The sequence below is a fragment of the Macrosteles quadrilineatus genome, unplaced genomic scaffold (assembly GCF_028750875.1).
Source record: "Macrosteles quadrilineatus isolate MER2022 unplaced genomic scaffold, UCM_ALF_1.0 Scaffold_1__1_contigs__length_201487025, whole genome shotgun sequence".
NCBI lineage: Eukaryota > Metazoa > Arthropoda > Insecta > Hemiptera > Cicadellidae > Macrosteles > Macrosteles quadrilineatus.
Window position 1 is genome coordinate 18119502 of NW_026542594.1, and position 22457 is coordinate 18141958.

Consider the following 22457-nt stretch of genomic DNA (forward strand, 5'->3'; position numbering starts at 1 on the left):
ATATTTCAACAAATAATAACATTAGATTTAACGAGTGCTTAGGTTTGCTGCTACGGAGAGGGTGAAAAGTGTTTTTTGGCCAAAAGTTAATAGCATAGGATGAAACAAATCAATTACCCAAATTTGATTAACATATATCCATAAATAAGTAAACTACAACAGTTTTAATTTTCCCCTTATGAATAACACAGGAATTTAAAAAATATTTTTTTTTTAATTTTTTCTGTAACCAATCGACATAAAACAGCGCTTCAAGATACTAAATTATTTCTTTTTTTAAGCTCTACAAAATAGTTTGAAAATAAATTGAAAAATGTTATGTTTTAGGGTAAAAAATGGGGAAACCCCATTTTAACACCATAAAGCCCCCTATAAACCCCCATTCGCATGGTCCAATCATGCTGGTTCGCGAACTCGTTTGAATAATGTAGGTTTACACTTTTAAACCAAATTTTATGAAAATCGGACCATTTTTGCGCAAGTTATCGTGCTAACGGACACATATATAATAAATATATATAAATCTTATCTTACTAATATTAATTTGAAAGTTTGTGTGTTTGTTTGTTTGTTTGAAGTTCAATCAAGAATTAACTACTGGACGTATTGGGCTGAAATTTGGCATGATGATAGCTCACATTCCCGATTAACATACAGGCATATTCTTATCTCAAAAATGCTTTTGGGCTCCACCGCTCCGCCCCAGTGGCTCTGTAGTTCCCCATGTTAACATTATTAGTATTCATATTTAAAGGGAATTTAGTCAGCTGTTTCAATGTAAATCTGTATAGAGGCTGAACATCTTATGCGGAGAACTTCAACAAATTTGTTATGGCATTAAATAGTTATTTGTGTAACTAGTGAGCAAAGTGGCACTTTGCTGCACATGAGAGCAACGAATGATCTCGAGTGCAGCAAAGGCCTTTTTCACTCGTGTTACACATTATATTTTTCCTACAGTCACTATAAAGCATTTAAATAATTAGTCTTCCAAACACTATACAACACGTTTTTAGGTTCAGCTGGCAACACAAATGGTGCCCTAGAAAAAGTAGTACCCGCGGTCCGTATCACTCCGCTATTTTTCCTCGGCAAGAAATGTGCTATGTGCTCCGCGTTTTGAGAATATAGTTCCGTATTTGTTTGTAATTTGAAGTGGTTTCCGCGCCTAAAAAAATGCTTTAAATGTATTTTTTTGTTTATTAAGATCGTAGGAATGTTTTAAAAACGTTTAAAAGAAAAGTCCAGAAAGTTCAGAAATACCGAAACTATAAACACGAAATGACAGGTTAAATCGTAGTTATAATAGTCAATCAGCTGCTCGTAGAATTTTTATCTTTAAGTGTTGCCAACCTATTTCCAAGCGTACACGGATTACGTGCGTAATAGAACCACGCTGTTTTGTGTTGTTTCGTTGGAATCCTGATGTGCGGCAAAGTATAAACCGTACGGCAAATTATAAACCGTACGGCAAAGTATAAATATGCAGCAATTAGCAGCTTTCTGTACTATAAACAGTACAAAGAAAGCCAACTTTGTCGGGTGACTGTAGGAAAAAATTGTTGTAGTTTTCTATTTAATGATTTCTCGAAATAACCTAAATAAAATGGGGTGAATAGAAACAACAGGGTGAATAGAAACAAAACTTCAATGAATGATTCACATTTTTATAACTTTGTTATACATTGACTTTATATAAGGGAATTATTTCCCCCCATTATAACCATATCCTATCTACCTGGGAAAAATTAGTTTAGCATATTGGTATCACTGCTTCGGATGTTGGATGATGCGAAACATCATTTGAAAATTTTGGCGAAAAACATTCTTTTCAACACTTTCTCTCTAAGTATGAACCTATTACATGTATTTATGTTAATAACCATTTTTTATATTGTCTTAGGTATCTTAAAACCAAGTGTGTTAATAGATTAGCCTTAGAATAAACTATATTTTTTTACTTTATTTTTAATTTAGGTTATGTCATGATTTTGCAAAACCAGGGTGAATAGAAACACTTTTTTTTTAACCAGTGGTGCAAATAAAGGTTGACCTGAAAACCCCCCAAAAAAGAAAAAAAAATACCAGAGATGAAGATGATTCTACATCAGTCACACTGGATGAAAGTGACAAAGACGAATAATTTGATGAAGAAGAACCAGCATACTTAGCTCAAGACATCAGTGAGTCTTCAAAGTTGTCCCTTCATGATCATGTAATTGTCAAAGTAATGGGGAAAAACAAAACTTGCTATCGTTTATATGTTGCAAAAGTTATTGAATTTGACGAGGAAGGATAAATCGGAAGATTCATCAAGAAAATTGCGCAAACCAACAAGTTCTGAGAGACAGATTAAGAGGCCCTCTTCAAAGTCGATGACGTAGTACGATCGGCTTCCAACTCCCAAGCCGTGTACAAGGGAGTGTTGTATTTTGAGGAAGATTTGTCTGGTTTTACTCTTCATTTAGTTGGTTTCTATGTAAGAGTTTGTTACTCTGATTTCACCCATTGTCATTTATGTTCTCCGATTTGTTTGGATAAGGGTTTATGAAAACGACGTTTTTATACTTCGTACTTATAAATAAATGTGTTAATTAACTTTAAATATTTTTATTTACAACAACCTAAGCTAACAAGCATAAATTTCATGTTTCTATTGCCCCTGGTAAGTGAGGAAAAGCAACAATCATCAATTTAACACAGTGTTTCTATTCACCCCAAAGTGCGGGGTGAATAGAAACAGCCATATTTTATTTGTTTTCTGCTTAATGATTAAAAAGAAAAAAAAATTGAAAACTGGTTTGAGTAGAGGAGTTCAAGACCGAAAATATGAGCTAGTGTTGAAAATTTAAAAATTAAAAATATCGGTTTTACAGAAGCTTAAAAGTCAAAAAGTGTTTCTATTCACCCCATTCTACTACAATCGTTTCTGAGCACAGTTAAGCTATTCACCATGTATACATCTTATATACCGAAAAAAGTTGTATTGTCTAATCCCGAAAATAAACATTTAAAGAAGCATACAGCCATTTGCCGATTTACTAAAAGACAGACACGTTCTTTAGTACGATCGCGTTCATCGTACAATATACAATTTTTCACGCAAATAGAGAATTATAATTAGAAGAGCTTTTTTTAAAAGAAAGCTAAAATATTAGTGCTAGCAGCATATTAACTAAAAGTTCAATATTTAAACATGTTATTCGTGTATTTGACTGCCACATACCTCCAGGTAAGGTCGGTATGGTCCCACCGCGGTCCTGTGTGTATGGCGAACCTTCTCTTCCTTGAACCAGGGTCAGGCAGATCGCTGACTCCACATCGTCGCCTCCTCATCAATCCCCGGGTGGCATTGTCAACCTCCCCCGTCACTGTGATGTTAGCGAACATCTGTAACATGACAGACATTAGTCCAGGGTCCGGAAAATCACTGACTCCACTACCTCCCCATCAATCCCAAGTTGGCATTGTCAACCTCCCCCGTCACTGTGATGTTAGCGAACATCTGTAACATGACAGACACAAGTCCAGGGTCCAACAGATCATAGCCTCCGCCGCCTCCTCATCAACTTGTGGGTGTCATAGTCCACCTCCCTTGTTACTGTGAGGTTAGCGAACGTCTATAACCTGACAGACACAAGTCCAGGGTCCGGAACATCATAGACTTCGCCGCCTCCTAATCAACTTTCGGTGGCATTCTCTGCCTACCTTATTACTGTAATGTTAGAGAACATCTGCATGACAGACCCAAGTCCAGGGTCCCGCATAAAGATTTAGTATGTTGTAGTCCTTTGAATGTTGAACAAAATGGCACAAAACCCATTTTCGTAAAAAGTATGGTTCATAGGTTATTGTAACTTATGTTATTTTCCCATTAAAACCCCCCATTAAATACAAAAAAATCGGATTTTAGAAAAAAACTGGTTTGATTAGTATGTTGTGGTTCATAAAATTCTGAACAAAATTGTACAAATCCCATTTTTGTAAAAATTATGATCCAAAGGTTTTTGTAACTCATGTTATTTTCCCACGCAAACCCCATAAAATAACAAAAATCTGATTTTTTAGGAAAAAAGCCGGTTTTGTTTGAAGTTTATGTATTGTGGTCCTTATAGCTCTAAACAAAATAATGTATCCCCTTCCCCCCATTTCTGTAAAAATTACGGTTCAAAGGTTTTTAGTTACTTTCACTGATTACCCATGATAAAATTTGTTGACAAGCTCATTGAAGAAATTATGTGTCAGATTGCATTATTTAAAATTAACTGTGACACACATTTTTTTCTATAACTATCACATCTTAAAAAAAGTATGCGGACTGGGTGGAAATTGTTAAATAAAGACCTCCGGGTAATGTCGTCGTTTAGAGGCTGACTACAAGGGGTGAGGGGGTGAGCTGGAATTTCCAGATTACCTTCGATTTGCAGGGAATGGAATGCGTAATTTGTTTTTTGCTCCTTTGTGGAAAAGACCGAAATACGTATTTCCGGTTGTTTCTATGTATTTTAAATGTACTTTAAAGAAGTACGTAATTTAGTATACCGTCGTCGTATGAATTCCGTAAAAACTACTTTCAAAGTAACACAAATGTTAAAGAAACTATATTATAAATGGTTGGTAAAAATAATTTATTTCTTTGTCAGAAAATTCTTTTGTATCCATTTTACATGATTCAGAATTGTTAAGGCCTTATCTTTCCAGTATGATTTCTATCATATAATTGCGTAAAGAAATGGAATCAGCAATCTGACACATACTTTGTTTGAACAGTACTTGGTTCCATTACCGGTCATGGTCCAGTATGAAGTGGTATTAATTAACTCTTTAAATTATAACAATTCTGTTTAAATCTTCGAATAAATACTAGGCTTGGCTAATCAAAATCCGTATGGCTCTTTGAAGAGCGATATCTCTAATAAACAGACAGTTTTTATTGTTATGAGAGTCTTTTCTTACTTGATATGTGGACACACAGTTTAAGGTGATCGTCGACAATCGCGACAAGATTATCACATAACTGTTTCTGATAGATGAGATTCATATTCATATTCAGGTCTCAGACCAGGTGGGCCTACCGCTCCTAGAACATGTTACTGAATATACATGTATTTGTAATACATCGACGCTTGTATACTTTATTGAAGATTGGTTAACAAACCACTGAGCAATGGCGGAGTTAATATAGTTGAACGTATGTGCAACCATCGGATCATCATGCACCAAACTCATTCTCCAAAAAAATTAACAAGAAATGTTTTTTATTAACTAAGAAATGTCTGACTTTTGATGCGAAAGTTGCCTCCCTTATGAATTATTTAGCACAATGTTTAGACGCCATTGCTGCTTACATAATTAATACACTTTTCGTGCAAGGACTGTTAATACTTCAAAATAACTCTTTATAATTCGCAGACTTAGGCTTGTTAATAATCTAAATTTCCAATTTCTCTACTTTAAAGTACCGTTACAAATTTCTAAGTGTTATGCTCCACTGCAATACATTGCAATACTCAGCGAAGGCAGGGTGCCTTCAGTGAGTCGTATGTTATACCCGCACTACTGTGATGTACCTGTATTGCGTCTAGTGCCGTTACAAATTTCTAAGTGTTATGCTCCACTGCAATACATTGCAATACTCAGCGAAGGCAGGGTGCCTTCAGTGAGTCGTATGTTATACCCGCACTACTGTGATGTACCTGTATTGCGTCTAGTACCGTTACAAATTTCTAAGTGTTATGCTCCACTGCAATACATTGCAATACTCAGCGAAGGCAGGGTGCCTTCAGTGAGTCGTATGTTATACCCGCACTACTGTGATGTACCTGTATTGCGTCTAGTACCGTTACAAATACTGCAATACATTGCAATACTCAGCGAAGGCAGGGTGCCTTCAGTGAGTCGTATGTTATACCCGCACTACTGCGATGTACCTGTATTGCGTCTTAGTTTACACGGCACTACGAGATATTATTTATCTTTAGAAAAGAGACTATTCAAAAATAATAATTTCATATTAACGACAGCATTTATTTTATATAGCCCTTAGTATTTAAAATTTATTAATTTAAATTAGTTGAATAAACTAATTTCGTATTTCATAATTATACATATAGAGCTTTTGATTATTTTACTTTCGTTTGACACTCGATAATCCACCTAATTAAAGCAAGATGTTTTAAGATGATTAATTGAATTCCAAGGTAATCAAAAAATACTTAAACTAAAATTTCTAATTTGAAAAATTGAATAGACTGCAAAAATAACCTACGATCGAACTTTTGTCCTTACAGAATTGCATGTACTGTCACAACTGGACTAACGCTACGATTCGCTACTTAAGTAGACGAAGTACCATTAAAAAGCCTGCCATTCATTAAAAGCTTATTTAATGAGTTACACTCATAAGATTTATATTGTGTTGGTGTCGACGACAGATTGCCAGAAATCAATTAACAAATCCTATTAGAGGAAAAGTAAATAATCTTCATTTATGCGATTTAATCTTAATTGATATCAGTACAACCTGTAAATTTGTCGCTTGAGAATCGCTCTAAGCTGCAGTGCAGTGCATTTGCCAGGAAATATTTGATAATTCATAAAACGAAAATAAACCAATGCAAAAAAATAGAACCGTAAACATTTTAGTGCTGAAAAACAAATATAACTATGTATTTAAAAAAATGTTCTACCCTATTACAGTTTACTGAATTATGAGAGGTAGGTCTATTACTTTTTAAATTCAATACATGTCTCTTTCGCTCTGATTCAAGTCACTCAGTCGGAGTTGGGAGTCTAGCGAATAAGAACCTACTAGAGGTCGTCCAGTGGTCGATACTCGACCAAAAATATAATGTACAGACATCTTTATTTTCATTCCACACTTTGAATAGAACATGTGATTGGAGTTTCCTTCATTTGTTTTGATTTTCTGTTTATATTTCGTTGTTATTTCGTCACCAGCATGGCAACTCTTAATATTCATGTTAAATTTTTCAAAATTTTAAATTCATTTTTTGTGCTTATTTTTGAGCCTATTTTAATTTATAAAGGGATTCTGCACACCCACAGGAAAATAGCTTTCTAACAGTATGCGTAGATTTTCCCTACGATGCACACCAGCTGAGAAAAAAGGTTTTAAAGAAACATGCTTGCCTATTAATATATAGATAGATACTGTATAATTAAATTGCGTAGACATTATCAGCTATATTGACACAAGCTCAAGTATATCAATGTTCCATGTCCACTCACCTGTAGGTTGCGTATCGCCTCCTTGAGTTGGTCGTCCGTCCTCAGGTTGCCGGTCTCCATGTCCGAGGCGGGCAGATACCCGAAGTTCATCAGGTACCTTAGCTGAAACAAAACAAAACCTCATGAAAAGGCATACAGGGTTAAACAATTAATCCATCAACACAAAATAGAAAATATGATTGTAAGTTTGCAAGTTTGCTCTTGTAAGATTAATCCAAACCGTCCATCTTTACTGGAAGGTCTTTGATTTCTTCGATCTTACTTAGCAGGCTGTCCAGCGGGTTTTCAAATTTACGTGTTTGATCATTGCTTTGCTGGTTTTCAGTAGAGTTGTATTTCGCATGGGCAACAAGAACGATGATGATGTATGGCGATGAGATTAATGTAACTAATGCTACCTCTAGTTGATTTGATCTGACACACAGCATTGAAACAATCTTGTGTAGTTTTCTAGAATCAATAGTGATAGTGACGTGTTTTCACAGTGGTTTTAAAGTTTTCCCCTGGATTTATACCGTCGCAAAGCATGGGCGACCTTGCTGGCAATAATAATAATAATAAATAAATAAATACAGTACAGCACTGTAAAGTGTTGAGTCAGTTGGAATTATCTTAGTATTAGCAATAATCAATGGTATTAGTATATAGACTTTCTTTAATATAGTCGTCTTGCTATACTTTATTTATATATAAGGAAAATTATACAAACTAGACCCAATAATTGGTTACCAGTATATGACGAGCTCTCTCTTTACGTTTGAGTGTGTTTTAGAGAATTTCCCTATAGGGAAGTAGCTATTACCGTAGGTAGCACGGTAAGACCTAGGCCCGGGACCGATTCACTTTTTTTTCATTTTGATGTCCCCAGAGGCCAAAAACACCATTCGTTCAAACTTTTATACATGTATATATGCAATACCATGAACGCGATTACTTGAGTAATTTTTGTCCGATTTTGATGAAATTTTGTTTAAAGTAAGTTGGGATAAACTTGAATGGGTTCGCGAACCAGCATGATCGGTCCATGGAAGCGGGGTTTTATGGGAGTTGTTCTAATTTTAACCCTCAAAACAAAAGATTTCCCAATTTCTCTCTACACCTTTTTAAAGAGCGTAAAAAATAATTCAGTTAAAATTTTTTTTTAAATTGTAAATTTAAAACCCCCATGTTATTCTTATGGAGAATTTGGTCAAATGTTGTAGTTTGCTTGTTTATGGAGATATTTTGATCAAACTAGGCAAATTTATTTATTTTATACTAAGCTATTAATAATTTACTAAAAAACACACTTAATTAGTTTCATTGCAGCAGAAAACCTAGGTACTTGTTAAACCTAATGTTATTTAAATAGATTTAATTGAAAATCAATTCAGACTAATGGAAATTCACTTAGTCGGCAGGTTTGCTGTGGCTGGGGTATTCCTTCTGAAAGCATGAGCTACGCTTTATCAAAATTTAAGTACATTAAAAACAAATAATTACATACAATTAGTTTGCTTAGCAAGCATGAGAAAAGTTAAGATATTTTTATGATTTAGTTGATGTTTAATTGCAAATTATTGTCAGTTTCAAATGTAGTTATAATTGTTGAACAGTTTCATGAAAAGACACTTTCGTCTCATTTTTAAGAAAGCTAACTGAAATTATTAAAAACGTGTGTGTGAGACTAGAATATAGTGTGAATCTACGTAAGGAACATACGTTTTTAGGATTATGAAACAAATACTGTAATAATGTTTAAGTTGCAGCAGTTCATTCTTCGGATGTTATATAGTAAATTATCATATTTATTGAAAATGTATGCCAAAGAGAGCAAGGTACCATAATACAGTATCAATCATATACCGATATACATCAAATAAAGAATTGTTTTGTCTATATGTGGGGTATATCTTTGCTGGGTAATTCTTTTCGGGGTATTTTCATATTCCCTCGCTTCCGTTGGCACCACTGATTCCGGGGAGACGCGCACTGCATATTCATGTGTAGCGGCCAGCCTGATGCGTCTATTGTTGTAGTTTCCGGTGTCACAGGCAGCATTGTTACACGTGATGTCCTAATTTCGCTGTATTGATAAAATAAAAACAACTTTGATACATAAATACTAACTTTCACGTTTTGCATAAGGTTTATTAATAAACCTTTTTGCATTTTTGTCTAAATGATTTCAACCACAAATTTATATTGTTGGTTTAATTTGAAAATGTACGATATTATGGCTCAATTTATGGTAAAAAGAAACATTATCATTTTACAAACATAAACTTTGTTTTTCTATGGTTCTGAAAACTGGTCTACTCTTATTAGTTATTATTCAGTTTTAAAAAGTCTTTGGACAACTAAATCTACTGGACCGATTGTATTAATTGATGGGTCGTTGGAAAGCTCACTCCCTGTAGATTTGCAAATAATTATAAAAGTTTTTTTTTTAGGATTTATGTAAAAAAGTTTAAAAATACAGGTGTTACATACAAAAATATTGATAACAGGGCTTTTCAGATTTTTTATTTGGAGGCAACTTGTAGGAAATGTTATTCTCTTTCAGCATATCACCTTCCAATTTGGTCGATTTCCTCGCCATTTGAAAGCTATTATTTACAAAAAGGTTAAGCTACCTCCGAATTTATAGTGGTGAGAAAATACTGGGTTAGAGACTTTATTCAAGCTTTGTACAACTTAATCTATAGTTCTAATGGACGAGTTAATTTTTTGTCGTTGGGAGCTTAATTCGTGTAGATTTGTAAATAATTATGAAATTTCTACGTTTTTTGTTAGGATTTATGGTGAAAATATAAAAAATACATGTTTTCCATAAAAAAATATAGGTATTGAAAACGGGAGTTTTGGGATCTTTTATTTAGAGGCAACTTTTGGTAGCCTTTATTGAGTATTTTCAAGAAATGCATCATAGTAATTTGTAGGAAATTGTATTCTCTTTCAGAATATCACCTTCCACCATGGTCGATTTCCTCGCCATTTAAAAGTTATTTGCAAAACAGCTAGGCAATCTCCGAATTTATAGTGGTGAGAAAATGTACTGAGTTAGAGATATTTTTGTTAAATTTTGAACAACTGCACCTAAAGTTCTACTGGATCGATTTTGGTAATTAATGGGACGTTTAAATTTGTGTAGATATGCAAATAATTAGGCTATTAAGTTTTATTTTACCCCTATTAAAGATTTACTGTAAAAAGTTCAATCACAAGAATACGTTGTAGGAAATGTTATTCTCCTTCAGAGTATCACCAATATTAAAGGGGTATATTTATTCACTAAAAAAAATATAGAAGTATTGACAGGTGTTAGATTTGTCCTTATTCACTGTCTGTTTGCTTACTTTTTTCCGGAGTTAATCTATTAGTCACATTAACTTCATATTGTTTGTCATTATAGATGTTTACATAACGACAAAGTAATTAGTTTTTATTCTGCCACACAGTTTAATGCAAATATCTGAGAGATTTTCATTAAAATATTTAATAAGTACGATTGAAATTCGCCTACAAAATCCATGGTAAGTGTGGGTAACTGGGTTTTACAGTAGATTTACAGACCCGCATTGTATTCGTGCCGCGTTGCGAAGCATGGGCAGAACAACTAGTCTAATGCCTGTATTATGAGTCTGCTGATTTATTACTTAACTAACCGAAATATAACACAAACATTTTAAAGATCATAATTAATTGTTATAACCATTTTCATAACGTGTTGCAAAATAATTCGAATACATTTGATATTACAGTTTAAAGTAGTTTCGAAACCCTTATACATATAATAAAAAATTTAAAATGCTATTGTAAATGCCTATTTGAAACTTCTTTCATCTATCCAATGTTGGCCTTGAGTTGAATTACAACCGATTAAATATTACAACATTCTAGACTGAAGTTTCTCGCCCGCTTATACAAAGTTGATGAGTCTACACCTCTGCCTGTTTGGTATTAATAGAATTCAGATTGGTAGGTAGAGTAGAGTAGAGTAGTGAGTGATGTCACAACATTGGACGTTATGACCAGGTCCACAATGTTATATAGAGCCTGCGTTTATTTAAACATTACTCTTCTAGCTACGCGATAAGATATATGCATGGCTAGATTCTTTATAGAAGTGACTGATTTGTGTGATAACCATTTACAAAAGATTATCTATAGGACATATAGGTTTAGGAGTGCGAAAATACAATTTGACGGTTTACAGCCTTTATATTTACACAACTGTTCTTCATGTTAAACGTAATATTTCAACATTTACTTGAAACGTAGATAATCATAATTACAACACAAGAAACCGATATAATTTCTGAATAAATAAGCATAAAAATGTACTGTATTAAAAAAATCATCATTCATTGGAATACAATTTTTTAGCAATTACCAATAAAAAATAAAAGATGAAACGAATGACAACAGATGACAATATATTTAAAAATGCTCTAAAATTACATTTAACACAAAATGTTCTTTATAAATTCAATGATTTCTGGGCTAAGCAATAAAATGACTTGGAATTATTTACGCCTTTTAATTGCTATTTCACTGATGTATATTTTTGTTTTATCCTTGAGATGACTGTATTATTTTGTTGTTCTGTTCTTGTGTATCGTATTTGTATTTTTTTGTGTTTATATTTTATGTAATGATGAATTTGATACTATTCTTGTATATACAATATATACTACCTAATGAATAAAGATGTTTTAAATTTAATTTGATGTAATTGAAATATTAATTAATGAAATTCCATTAAGTTGACCATGAAATTACTTTACATATTGATATTGTGTACAGTTAAAACAACATTTACTATTGGCTTAGTCGTTCTAAAATAGCTTGACCTGTAGAATGTTTCTGGATATTACCAAAACAAACATAAAATATTAATAGTATAATACCTTTAAAAGGTGATTAGCCTGGCAATTTGATAACACACATAACAGAACAAAGACATAACAGACATATACACATAACATTCAACAACACACATAACATATCAGTATAAAGAGTAGGCAGTTTGTACAGTTAGGCCTACAGTGTAGGTTGAAACCTATTTTATTATCATAATATTTTTGTTATATTGCATAGAGTACTTGTAGCTACATCATCGGTTACACACTCATCTTTAGCCTTAAGTAGAATATAGTTCCAAATTGAGATTATATTCACCTAAAACATCTATTTATCGTTTAAATATAATTTATTTGTATTCCGTCTTGAAATGAATTGGAAATAAAACAGTATATAGGCAACACAAAAATTAGATAACTAATTATCTTGCTCAATAATTGGGCGTACATTTAATAACACCATATTCCTAAATGAGACAAGAGTTTACTAGGGTGATTCAATGGCTATTTTGGCCACTCCATGGCCCCCTATGACACAACAATATTAATATTAATGACACACCAATTGAAAAACTCTTTAGCATGTGGCGCTGGTGGCGCTTTTCAACTGGTTTCTGCGAACTGCAACAATTGAAGCTACAAAGATGGCGCCTGGTCATCTTCGGCGCCACCTCCGTTTCCGGTTGCTCACCGTTCAAATATAATTGTTTGTCGATAGGTTTTCCCGCACTTGAACGGGGCATTAGAGCTTCCGGTCTAGAGGTGAGGGAATAGAGAGGGGACGTGAGTAACGTGAATTGCTCTATGTTTGCGCTCCGTTGAGCATAACAAACACGAGTAACGTTTAGTGGCTGCTGAGCATAACATTAGGTTATTAATGGGTTTTGACTATTTCATTTTTGAAAAGGTTCATGTTTTTTTCTTATGCTAACATATCCCTGGACTCTTGGTTTTTAAAGTTCATTATTGGTGTTGGTATAATTGTATTTTTCTAAAACCAAGATAACAAGGATAGCTCGGTACACACTGAGCATGATATAAATAATGAAGATGTTGAAGAAATAATCAGTTAGGCGTTGATGACAGTCATAAAATCAGTAATCTCGACATTTGCTATACGTTTTAAATCATTACTACCCTCTACAAAATCTGAAAAGAAAATTGAGCCAAGGGGATTTTTGACATAGAGTTTTTTATTTACATTAAGCCATAATAGCAGCCAGCGCCACTTCGTGTCTTCAAAATCTGTGATATATTTGAATTATTTTCAATTTCCTATTGCTCTGAGTTAAGTTGAAAATTATCTATTTTTTACGTGATAATCACTCATTACTGACTTGTAATTTTTGTTAAGCAACCCCTGAACATAACTTTGTAATTAGTTTTTCCACATACTAATGAAATATACTATGGAAACACAAAATTTAACGTAAGCCATTTTTTTCTTTGCATTTTAAACAAATAAATCCAAGAAATTCTCTTAATAATATAGATTGAAACAATCACAAAGTACAATTTTCTCAATTAAGGTGAATAAATTAATATGCAAACAATTAAAATGCAGTGTCGCAAAACGTATAGCAATGGTATTGCTCAATAAATAAATAAGAAAATTGCTGGAGAAGTAATACTGTCTTCATACCCATATAAAACTTCACATTGTTTCAAAACTAGTTAATTCATTTTGAAATGAATTATAAGAAAAACAGAAGTGTGAATGTTTTGTAATCCATGACATTATTTCTCCATTTTCATCAACCCACAAATCATTAGGGTGGTTGGGGCACACAATAATAATTTGTCTTGCGACAATTGTACAGATTTGAGCTTTCAAATCTCCAAGACAAGTTAAGGCAAATAGAGATTGCTATAGTAGGTCTGTGATTGGAGGAAAATACCACACACGTCACCCCAATGTGTGAGGTATGAAGTAACAATGCTAGATGGTCAAACTTTTTTTGTACTGTATTAGCTTCTAATCACATTTTTATGGCTATGATTTCGATTTGTAAATGAAAACAAGACAGTGTTTTGTGGTATTCATAGCGTTGTGAGTTTTGCTATTGTGTGCGGTCACCCAGATTGACATTAATACTCAAAATCTGGCCATTGCTGTATTGGATAACACATCGAATAAAGTCACTAAAATCTAACTTATTTTAGTATTGTTTATTAGTTAGTGTTGGATAAGTAATAAAATCAATCACTAGCCTGTCCCTATAAAAGGTGCCGTGCTAGCTACAACTGTACAGGCTGCTTTCCACATCACATTAAATAATCAATAATAATTAAACATAATATTTGTTGCTGAGTTTTAAGACCAGAGTATAATTTACACAGAGTATAACTCACAGCGTAGCTCTGTGAGGGATAAGTTACGTACCCTTTTGCAAGAATGAAATCACTGTATCACCCAGTAATAACACATATGGAGGATTTAGTCAACTTAGTGCTTGACAATACATATAATTAGGATCACATAATTATGTAATGTTATATAATTACTACTGAAAATAACATTCAGCAAACGTAAAATGATTTACGTAACAATCATATCGATATATGATCGGCGATTCAGTTCAAATATAGTTAAAATAACTTAATTAAAATCAAATAAATACCCCGGATATTTAACAGTGGGCGACAGCGACTGATGAGTTTTTGGACATTTCTCTATTAGACAATCTAGCTTTCGGCAGCAAATCACAAAAGACAATGTTGTTAATGGGTTGTATTTTGACAATTATGAAAACTTAGTGAGTCAACTATTCAACTTTCAGCTTTCACTGCCATCGCTCTGTTGACAACCAAATGTGTGTTTTGGAATAGCACTAGAAATATGTTTTTTTTTTTTCACAAATGAGTACATCCATCTATTTTGTCTTTGCACCAATATTATTCATATTACATATGACCAACGATTAACTCTTTGTTATAGATTTATCTCCTTATATTATAATATATGGTAGATGAAGTATCATAAATGGTATTCAAAAACACATGGTGGAAGGAAAAAACTGGTGTGCTAAAACCCGTCAGGCTGTCACCCAGATTGCGAACAGAAAATCACCTGATTGTAACCGATTGTAACTACCATATAAGTATATATTTGTTTTGATTTGATTGTTATTGGTTTTTTTTCTGGATACTCGATGGTAAAATGGCGTTTGCAATCTGGGTCAGCATATGACCGGAATAGCACACCACCTATGTTTTTCCTTCCACCAAGCCAAAAACGTATTTTCCATTTCTTGGCAGCTCACAAGACAACTACTGCACTGCTGTACCATAGGAGGGGTAGTGTGTCTTTGTTTGAACATACGTCATACGACGGATCAAACACTAATGAACTACTCAGACAAACAGACAGACAGGCGGACGGACAGTCACAAAGAAAGCGGCCTTGACGGTTTTATCAACAGATGTCTGTCAATTGATGATGTGCATCTCCCGCCAAAAAGTGTTTAGTGTGGCGGGATATACATGCAGCCGACATAGAGAACCACCGATGGGAAATTTGTTGAAAATCAACCCTTAACTTTTTTAAAGTTGGGTACATTAGATATTTTGATAGATATTTTTCCCTATATTCTTTGACTGGGCTAGCTGTTTGCCCTGCTCCTCGCTCGAGTAAATGTTTGCTAAGAACGCTCTGAACGGTCGGGACAGCACGGACAGAAAGTGCGTAGGGGAGTTATAAATATAAATATTTAGCATTGATTTTCGTTCGTGTGCGCGCACTAGGCCGTCAAGGTCGGGACAGGACCATCCGCACCTTCTGCCATCCGAAAGAAAGTTCGGAAAAATATTTTTAGGACATCCCCGATGTGCCGTACCGATGTGTCATCCGCCGATACGGCGCCGTCTGCAGTGGGCGCACGTGTTACGGTTCAGGGTACGGACTTTTTGCCTTTTCATAATGTAATTTTCAGCGCAAATAACTAGGCTGAGACTATGGAGGTATTTATCGTACGTCCGTTCCGCACCGACCGATCCAGTGCACACGGTACACCCTACTAAAAGTGAGGAACGTCCGTATTGGCCGTAAAACCCATGCCATCCCGACCCAGTGCGCGCTTAGCTTAAAATAAATAAAATTATAATCTTTGAAATTTAATATAGCCGATAAAATTGACAATCATTGGATGATGGAAATTAAAAACCAATAAATTGTATACCCTCCCACCCCCTCCTGCCGAGAACATATAAACTCATACTATATATGTATTTCATGCGTATTCATGAAGATCAAAGATGCCATTTTGAAGGCACTGTTGTATTTCATTTAGGTACAGTAAATGTTTAAACAAATTTCACCAATTGGTATTTTGTAATAGCTGATATCACTCTCGTGGTGATAACCGACAGGGAGGAGAACGTTTTTACAAATTAGATTTTCCGTTATTTTACTATGTTTCATGGATGAATCACCAGAAAAAATCATAATAATTCTTTTTGTTAAAACCTGGATATACCATAGGTTAATACATACATACCAAGTTTAATCCAAATCAAACCACAGGTGTGGTCCGTAGCTCTCTATACATATTCATACACACAAACATCACTTCGAAAGCATTTTGTCCAGGAAATCCTTATATATAATTCTGTAAGACAAAATCTTTACCAGAAAATTTTGGACGTCTGGTAAGGCGCAGAAAAGTGGGAGGGGTATTAAATTAAAGGTCTTGACCCCAGGGACTCGGGAAAAATAGCAGAATTTCCATAAAGTTACCAGAAAACGAGATATAACGTAAAATGTTCTCCATAAGAATAGCATTAGAAGCCATTTTCTGCTAATTTTTGTTTACATCATACAGCTGATCGTGATTTATCATCAAGCCAGTACGCAATGATAACATTTGCATTATACTTATTTGCCAGTAAGTTCAGCAATGTACTATATAAAACCAGGGATAACGTTACCTATAATAATTAAGACTTTTTAGTTACGTTATATAGAATATGGAAATATATTATTTTACTGTGAAACTTTTCAAACTTGTGTTTAACAAGAAATAACCACATTGAATAAACTATTAACGAGCTACCTTAATAAACCAGTATTTTTTCACAACCAATTATATGTTTGCTGCCTTTATAGTGTAGCCTTGCTTTAGCAGAGTTAAATCTATGTAGTGATTCGAATGATTTATTGAAAATAACATCAACAAAGACAAACAACAAACTGTTTTTTACACAAAAGATATGGCATATATACAGGGATATCAATTCTGACACATAGATAATATATTTCTTTGTTTGTTTAAATATTAGAATAATTTGTTTTATATTATTGAGCATTTTAGGGACTTATGTCCCTACAAGCCACTAGTAGTATATAATAAACAAATGGTAAAAAAATTATGACCTTAAGAATGGAGACTGGAAGGGTGCAATCCTTTGGTAAAATCATTATGGAAACCGTTTAGCTTACCTTTTTGTAACTGAAATAATGAGTATACTAAATTTCAGCCCTCTAGCTAGTCGGGAGGTTTGAGAATTAGTGATGAATCCATGAATGAGGACTTTCACATGTTTATATGTCTATCAATAACATCGAGTGTGACAAATACTTCAATAGAATCAATAGTGCTAGTATGTCGACGGTCAAGGGTGCAGACTAAACACCAAAATAAACTCTACAATCTTGCCATTGCACCGGAAATTAAGATAAAAGGTCACGCGCAAGCTTGGGTCATTTCGGGTCATTGTTGTTATCACTTCTTATCAAAGTGATAAACCCTTCCTCTCCCCCTGTCTGCTGCTTATCTTTGTTTAATTGACTTTTAGTTCTTGTAAACGCGTCTGCCATTGAAAATACTGTATGTATACATCATGTTTATACAGGAACATTATTTATCAATAAAGTAGAGGAATAACCGTGTTTGTAAGTTCACTTATTGCTATAGCATCGTGCAAAAAGTTTTAAACAGTTGTTTATTAGATAATAATACAACATACCATCAGTGCCTACAAAGCAAAGCTCATCAGCTTCAGCTTCAGTAGCCTTCACAAGAGAATCACGTCAATAAATAAATATCTGATGCTGATGACAGATATTCATTGTGCCAGGGACATGTGACATGATGTATATAGTATAGTCGTTGGTATTTACCACAGTATATGGTATAGTAAAGGCTTTAAACAGTTGTTTATTAGATAATAATACAACATACCATCAGTGCCTACAAAGCAAAGCTCATCAGCTTCAGCTTCAGTAGCCTTCACAAGAGAATCACGTCAATAGATAAATGTGACATGGTGTATATAGTATAGTCGTTGGTATTTACTACAGTCTATGGTATAGCAAAGGCTTTAACAAATATCATATGGAATTTGATTGTGATTCTATGAGTTGTACTGTTTCATTATATCATTTCTATTTCAGTGATTTGAAAGTTTAGTGACAGTTTATCACATTTCTCTTCCTGAATTATCTTACGGAAGACAAGAGTTGCTATAAAAATCAATTGCATTACCTCATGTCGAACATTCAAAAACTAAATTAAAGAGATATTAATATTGTATACCAAAACTGAAATTTGAACACACTACACACTTTCCAATCAAATTCATTTCCTTCAACACACATCCGATAATAGATTATTGTTTTTTTTTTATATTTAACAAAATTTGGAACCGGTTGTAATTTTTCCCATCGGCTCTTCAACATTCATGACCCACCCGCATCACTCCAGACAAACCCCTCTTTCAGTAAAATATCCCGACACCCAATCCTTGTTTTCATTCTGCCCAACTGTCCATCACTCGATGCTGAAGAGCGAAAGATAAGGCAGACAAGGAAGTCCCTCCCAAACATAGTCAAGAATAGACAACAGCTCGAACGACTAAAACATTCCAGATGGCTGGAATCACCTAGCTATTACACTGTTTGAACCGTTCTACCGAGATTGAAATCTTGAGAAGCACGTGGTTTAATGTCTCTTAAAGAAGAGTGATATTGCTGAGGAGTGTGGCTTAGTATCAACAACAAGTGACCAACTACCAAGTAAATCAATCTATACAGGAGAAAATAGTTTCCCTATATGAGTGATTTTTACCATCGACTGTAAATTAAAATGATGTGTTATGGGTTGCCAGGTTAAATTTTCCATCATAATACAATGCAATTCCACTAAAACTTGAATAACTATTTCCAAAACTAGTTGTAAATGAGACTAGAGTTTCCTTTATATTGCTTTTACAATCAAAATCGAACCAGAGTCCGCAACACCTATTTTATTCTCCTTATTCAATGACATAAAAATTAAAGACAGTTTTTTCTCCGTAACTTAATAAGTTACGGAGAAAATAAAAAATAACAATATAATATAATATACATATAATATAATATACAACAACGTGATGACATACCAAATTATTTCTTTTATAAGCTCTACATAGAAATTGCAAAGTTTTATGTTTTGGGGGTTAACATGGTAAAAGCCAATTTGTACCCCATGAATCCCCATTCCAATAGAACGATCATGCTGGTTCGCGAATTAGTTCTATAACATATGTAGGCTTATGCGTTTTTACCAAATTTCATAAAACATCAAATTACTTTTAATTGAGTCTTCGTAGGTACACGCACAGGGTCCGTAAAAACCATTTGTAAATAAACTCACATTACATGTTAAAGGGGATATGGAAGTGAAAATGATAACTTCCTTAACTATCACTAGATCTTTCAAACTCATACCATGTGTTTTATACGCATAAGAATAGGTATAAACCTAGTTAAAAGTAAATCTTTTTGTTAAGTACACCCTTAATATACTGTATATATTTTGTTCAGGTAATTAACTAAACTTCAGTTCTAATTATTGTATTTTAATAATTAAACCATCAGTTTGCAGGGAATAATGCCCTCTAAATATTTAGGTAGAATTATAACTGTATCTTGATTCATTACTTTTTAATGGGTCATTTTGTAATTATAAAAAAAAAATTGGTTTTCTGTGGAAGTAAAACAATCTTTTACTCCATGGTGATACTTATGGTTGAGTTCTGGATCATTTTTTTGTTTATGCAAGCATTTTATTATTATTTATTATATTATTATGTAATTATTACTTCATTATTATATTATTAATATTTATAATAATTATTATTATTGTTATTATTACTGAAATAAGTCAATAACCGGATTTTTCAAAACTATATTTCAGTATTTTTTTTATATAACCTTAACACTAAACAAAAATTTGTTGTTATTTTTGACAAATTTTTCTTATTTTTAGCAATATAAATAATAAATATTAGCCAAATTTAAAAAATCACTTTTTTGAAAAATTCATTATTTTTCACTGCGATATCCTCTTAATCTAAAAATAACAAAATAAAATAGCAGCATTTTAAAATAACATACCAATAGAAATTTGTGAAGTGGCTGTCTAAAATCGATTTAGCTTTAAATTTCTACGTCGATGACGTAAAAAAATTTTAAATTAAAACTTATATTTACTAAGCCATTTATGCCGTAAATTTAATTTAATTTAGTGTTTTAAATTGAAAGTTATTTTCGACACTTGGCCATTGGGTTTGAATTTACATCAAATTTGTAATACGGTTTCCACGTAAAACTGATTTAAACTATACATAAGTATTATTAAATTATAATGGTCCTTGAAGGTATCCTACTGTCATTCTAGTTTTGAAATTACTTAGTAATTTTTACTCGCTGCCAATCTTAAGTTTGATTTATTATAATAATTTAAAACGTTTTTATTAGCTCGCTTTCTTGTCCGGTACAAATTTTGCAATCAATTTTAAACTAACTTCCTGATGAGCTAGAGACTTGAAACTTGAAACATAGCTCACAAATGGATGACAATGCAATATTATATCACTTAATTTTCATATTTCCCTTGGGCTACGCCCCATGGGCTTGTTTTTATTAGCTCGCTTTCCTACAAATTTTAATATCAATTTTAAACAAAGTTACCGATGAGCTAGGGACTTGAAATTTGAAACATGGCTCACAAATGGATGACAATGCAATATTAAATCATTTAATATTCATATTTCCCTTGGGCTACGCCCCATGGGCTTCCAAATTTTACATGTTTACATTTTGAAAGAATGTAGATATATCAATTAATTTAAGTCAGCTGTAAATACTTAAATTTTACAGTTCGAAGAACAGAGGTTAAGAGGTACAGTTTATTCTCCCAAGAGATTCTTTATACAAACACACATTTCAAAATAAAGATAAACAATCTGATTGCAGATTGAAAGGTGTTTGTTAATAATGCCAATTGTTATTTATTTAGTATTCTATAAAGTAAACAATAAATTAAATAGATTGATATATTTATAGTTAGTAGGTAGGCCATACATTAAATCTAATACATAATTATATGAAAAGAAACTCAAATTAACCTTAGATTTCCCACATGCCCCTGTCTTAATCTGATATAGATGCTTGAAATAGATTTAACATCCACACACATTAAAAACTAGAAAATAGAAGATAATTGAAATAAATGAAAACAAAACGTTTTTAAACGCACTAAAAAGTAGAAAATAATTTATAAATATGTGGCGAGTATAAATAATTGTAAGATTTAAAACTAAAAACGTGGGGTGCATGCAATTAAGAATAATACATTAGTTCAATAGGTGAAGGTAATTGTAAATGATCTATTGCATGCACCCCACGTTTTTCGTTTTAAATCTTAAAAGTATTTATACTCTCCACATATTTATAAATTATTTTCTACTTTTTAGTGCGTTTAAAAAGTTTTGTTTTTAAAAAGTTTTTTATTTATGAATTATTTTTTGATGTTTTGGTCCTTCATTATTCCTCAATATAATCAAAATGATAGACAATGTGAGAACTAAGGGCTCTAACGGGTTATGATCAGTAACTAACACATACGTGTTACAATACATGTATGGAATGAATCTCTCGAGACCAACTGGAATTGGATTCTTACTAGTTTTAAAATCTCGAGAATTATTTTGAAGTTTCGCAACTCAACAGCTTTCATCGGGGATACACGAGAGGCTTAAACAAAAGTGTAACAGTAATGTCAGCACCAACTACGGCTGTAAGTTGGAACTTGTACCATTTAACCAACCCGTTCTACAGACCAACAACTACAGTCCGGACCGACGCGACGGTCACTCCATCTTGGGACGGTTTTTGTCCTCATTTGACGTTTACGGACCTCAGTCCAGTCCGATTAGAGTGAAGGAATCCAAAAGAAAGGAGTGTTACTAGACCTATTGTTTCAAATGTCCTTGAATCTAGCGGGCTTTGAACTGTTGCGATAGTGTCATGGCGCAAACTAAAATAAAACCGGTGGACATCTATCTCGTCTTCACCAATACATAAATGTACACAATTTTCAC

The 22457-nt window shown here is 33.2% G+C and overlaps 1 protein-coding gene across 1 annotated transcript in view; it reads right to left on the reverse strand.

Moving 5' to 3' along the window:
• The window catches only part of LOC129004503 (matrix metalloproteinase-2-like), a 191752-nt gene that overhangs the window by 98253 nt on the left and 71042 nt on the right, over positions 1-22457 (reverse strand). Inside the window, exons 2-3 of the mRNA XM_054433114.1 lie at positions 7252-7353; positions 3227-3390 (exon numbers count right to left, since the gene is read on the reverse strand). Of these exons, the coding sequence (XP_054289089.1) occupies positions 3227-3390; positions 7252-7353 (266 nt within the window). The remainder of the gene's footprint in view (positions 1-3226; positions 3391-7251; positions 7354-22457) is intronic.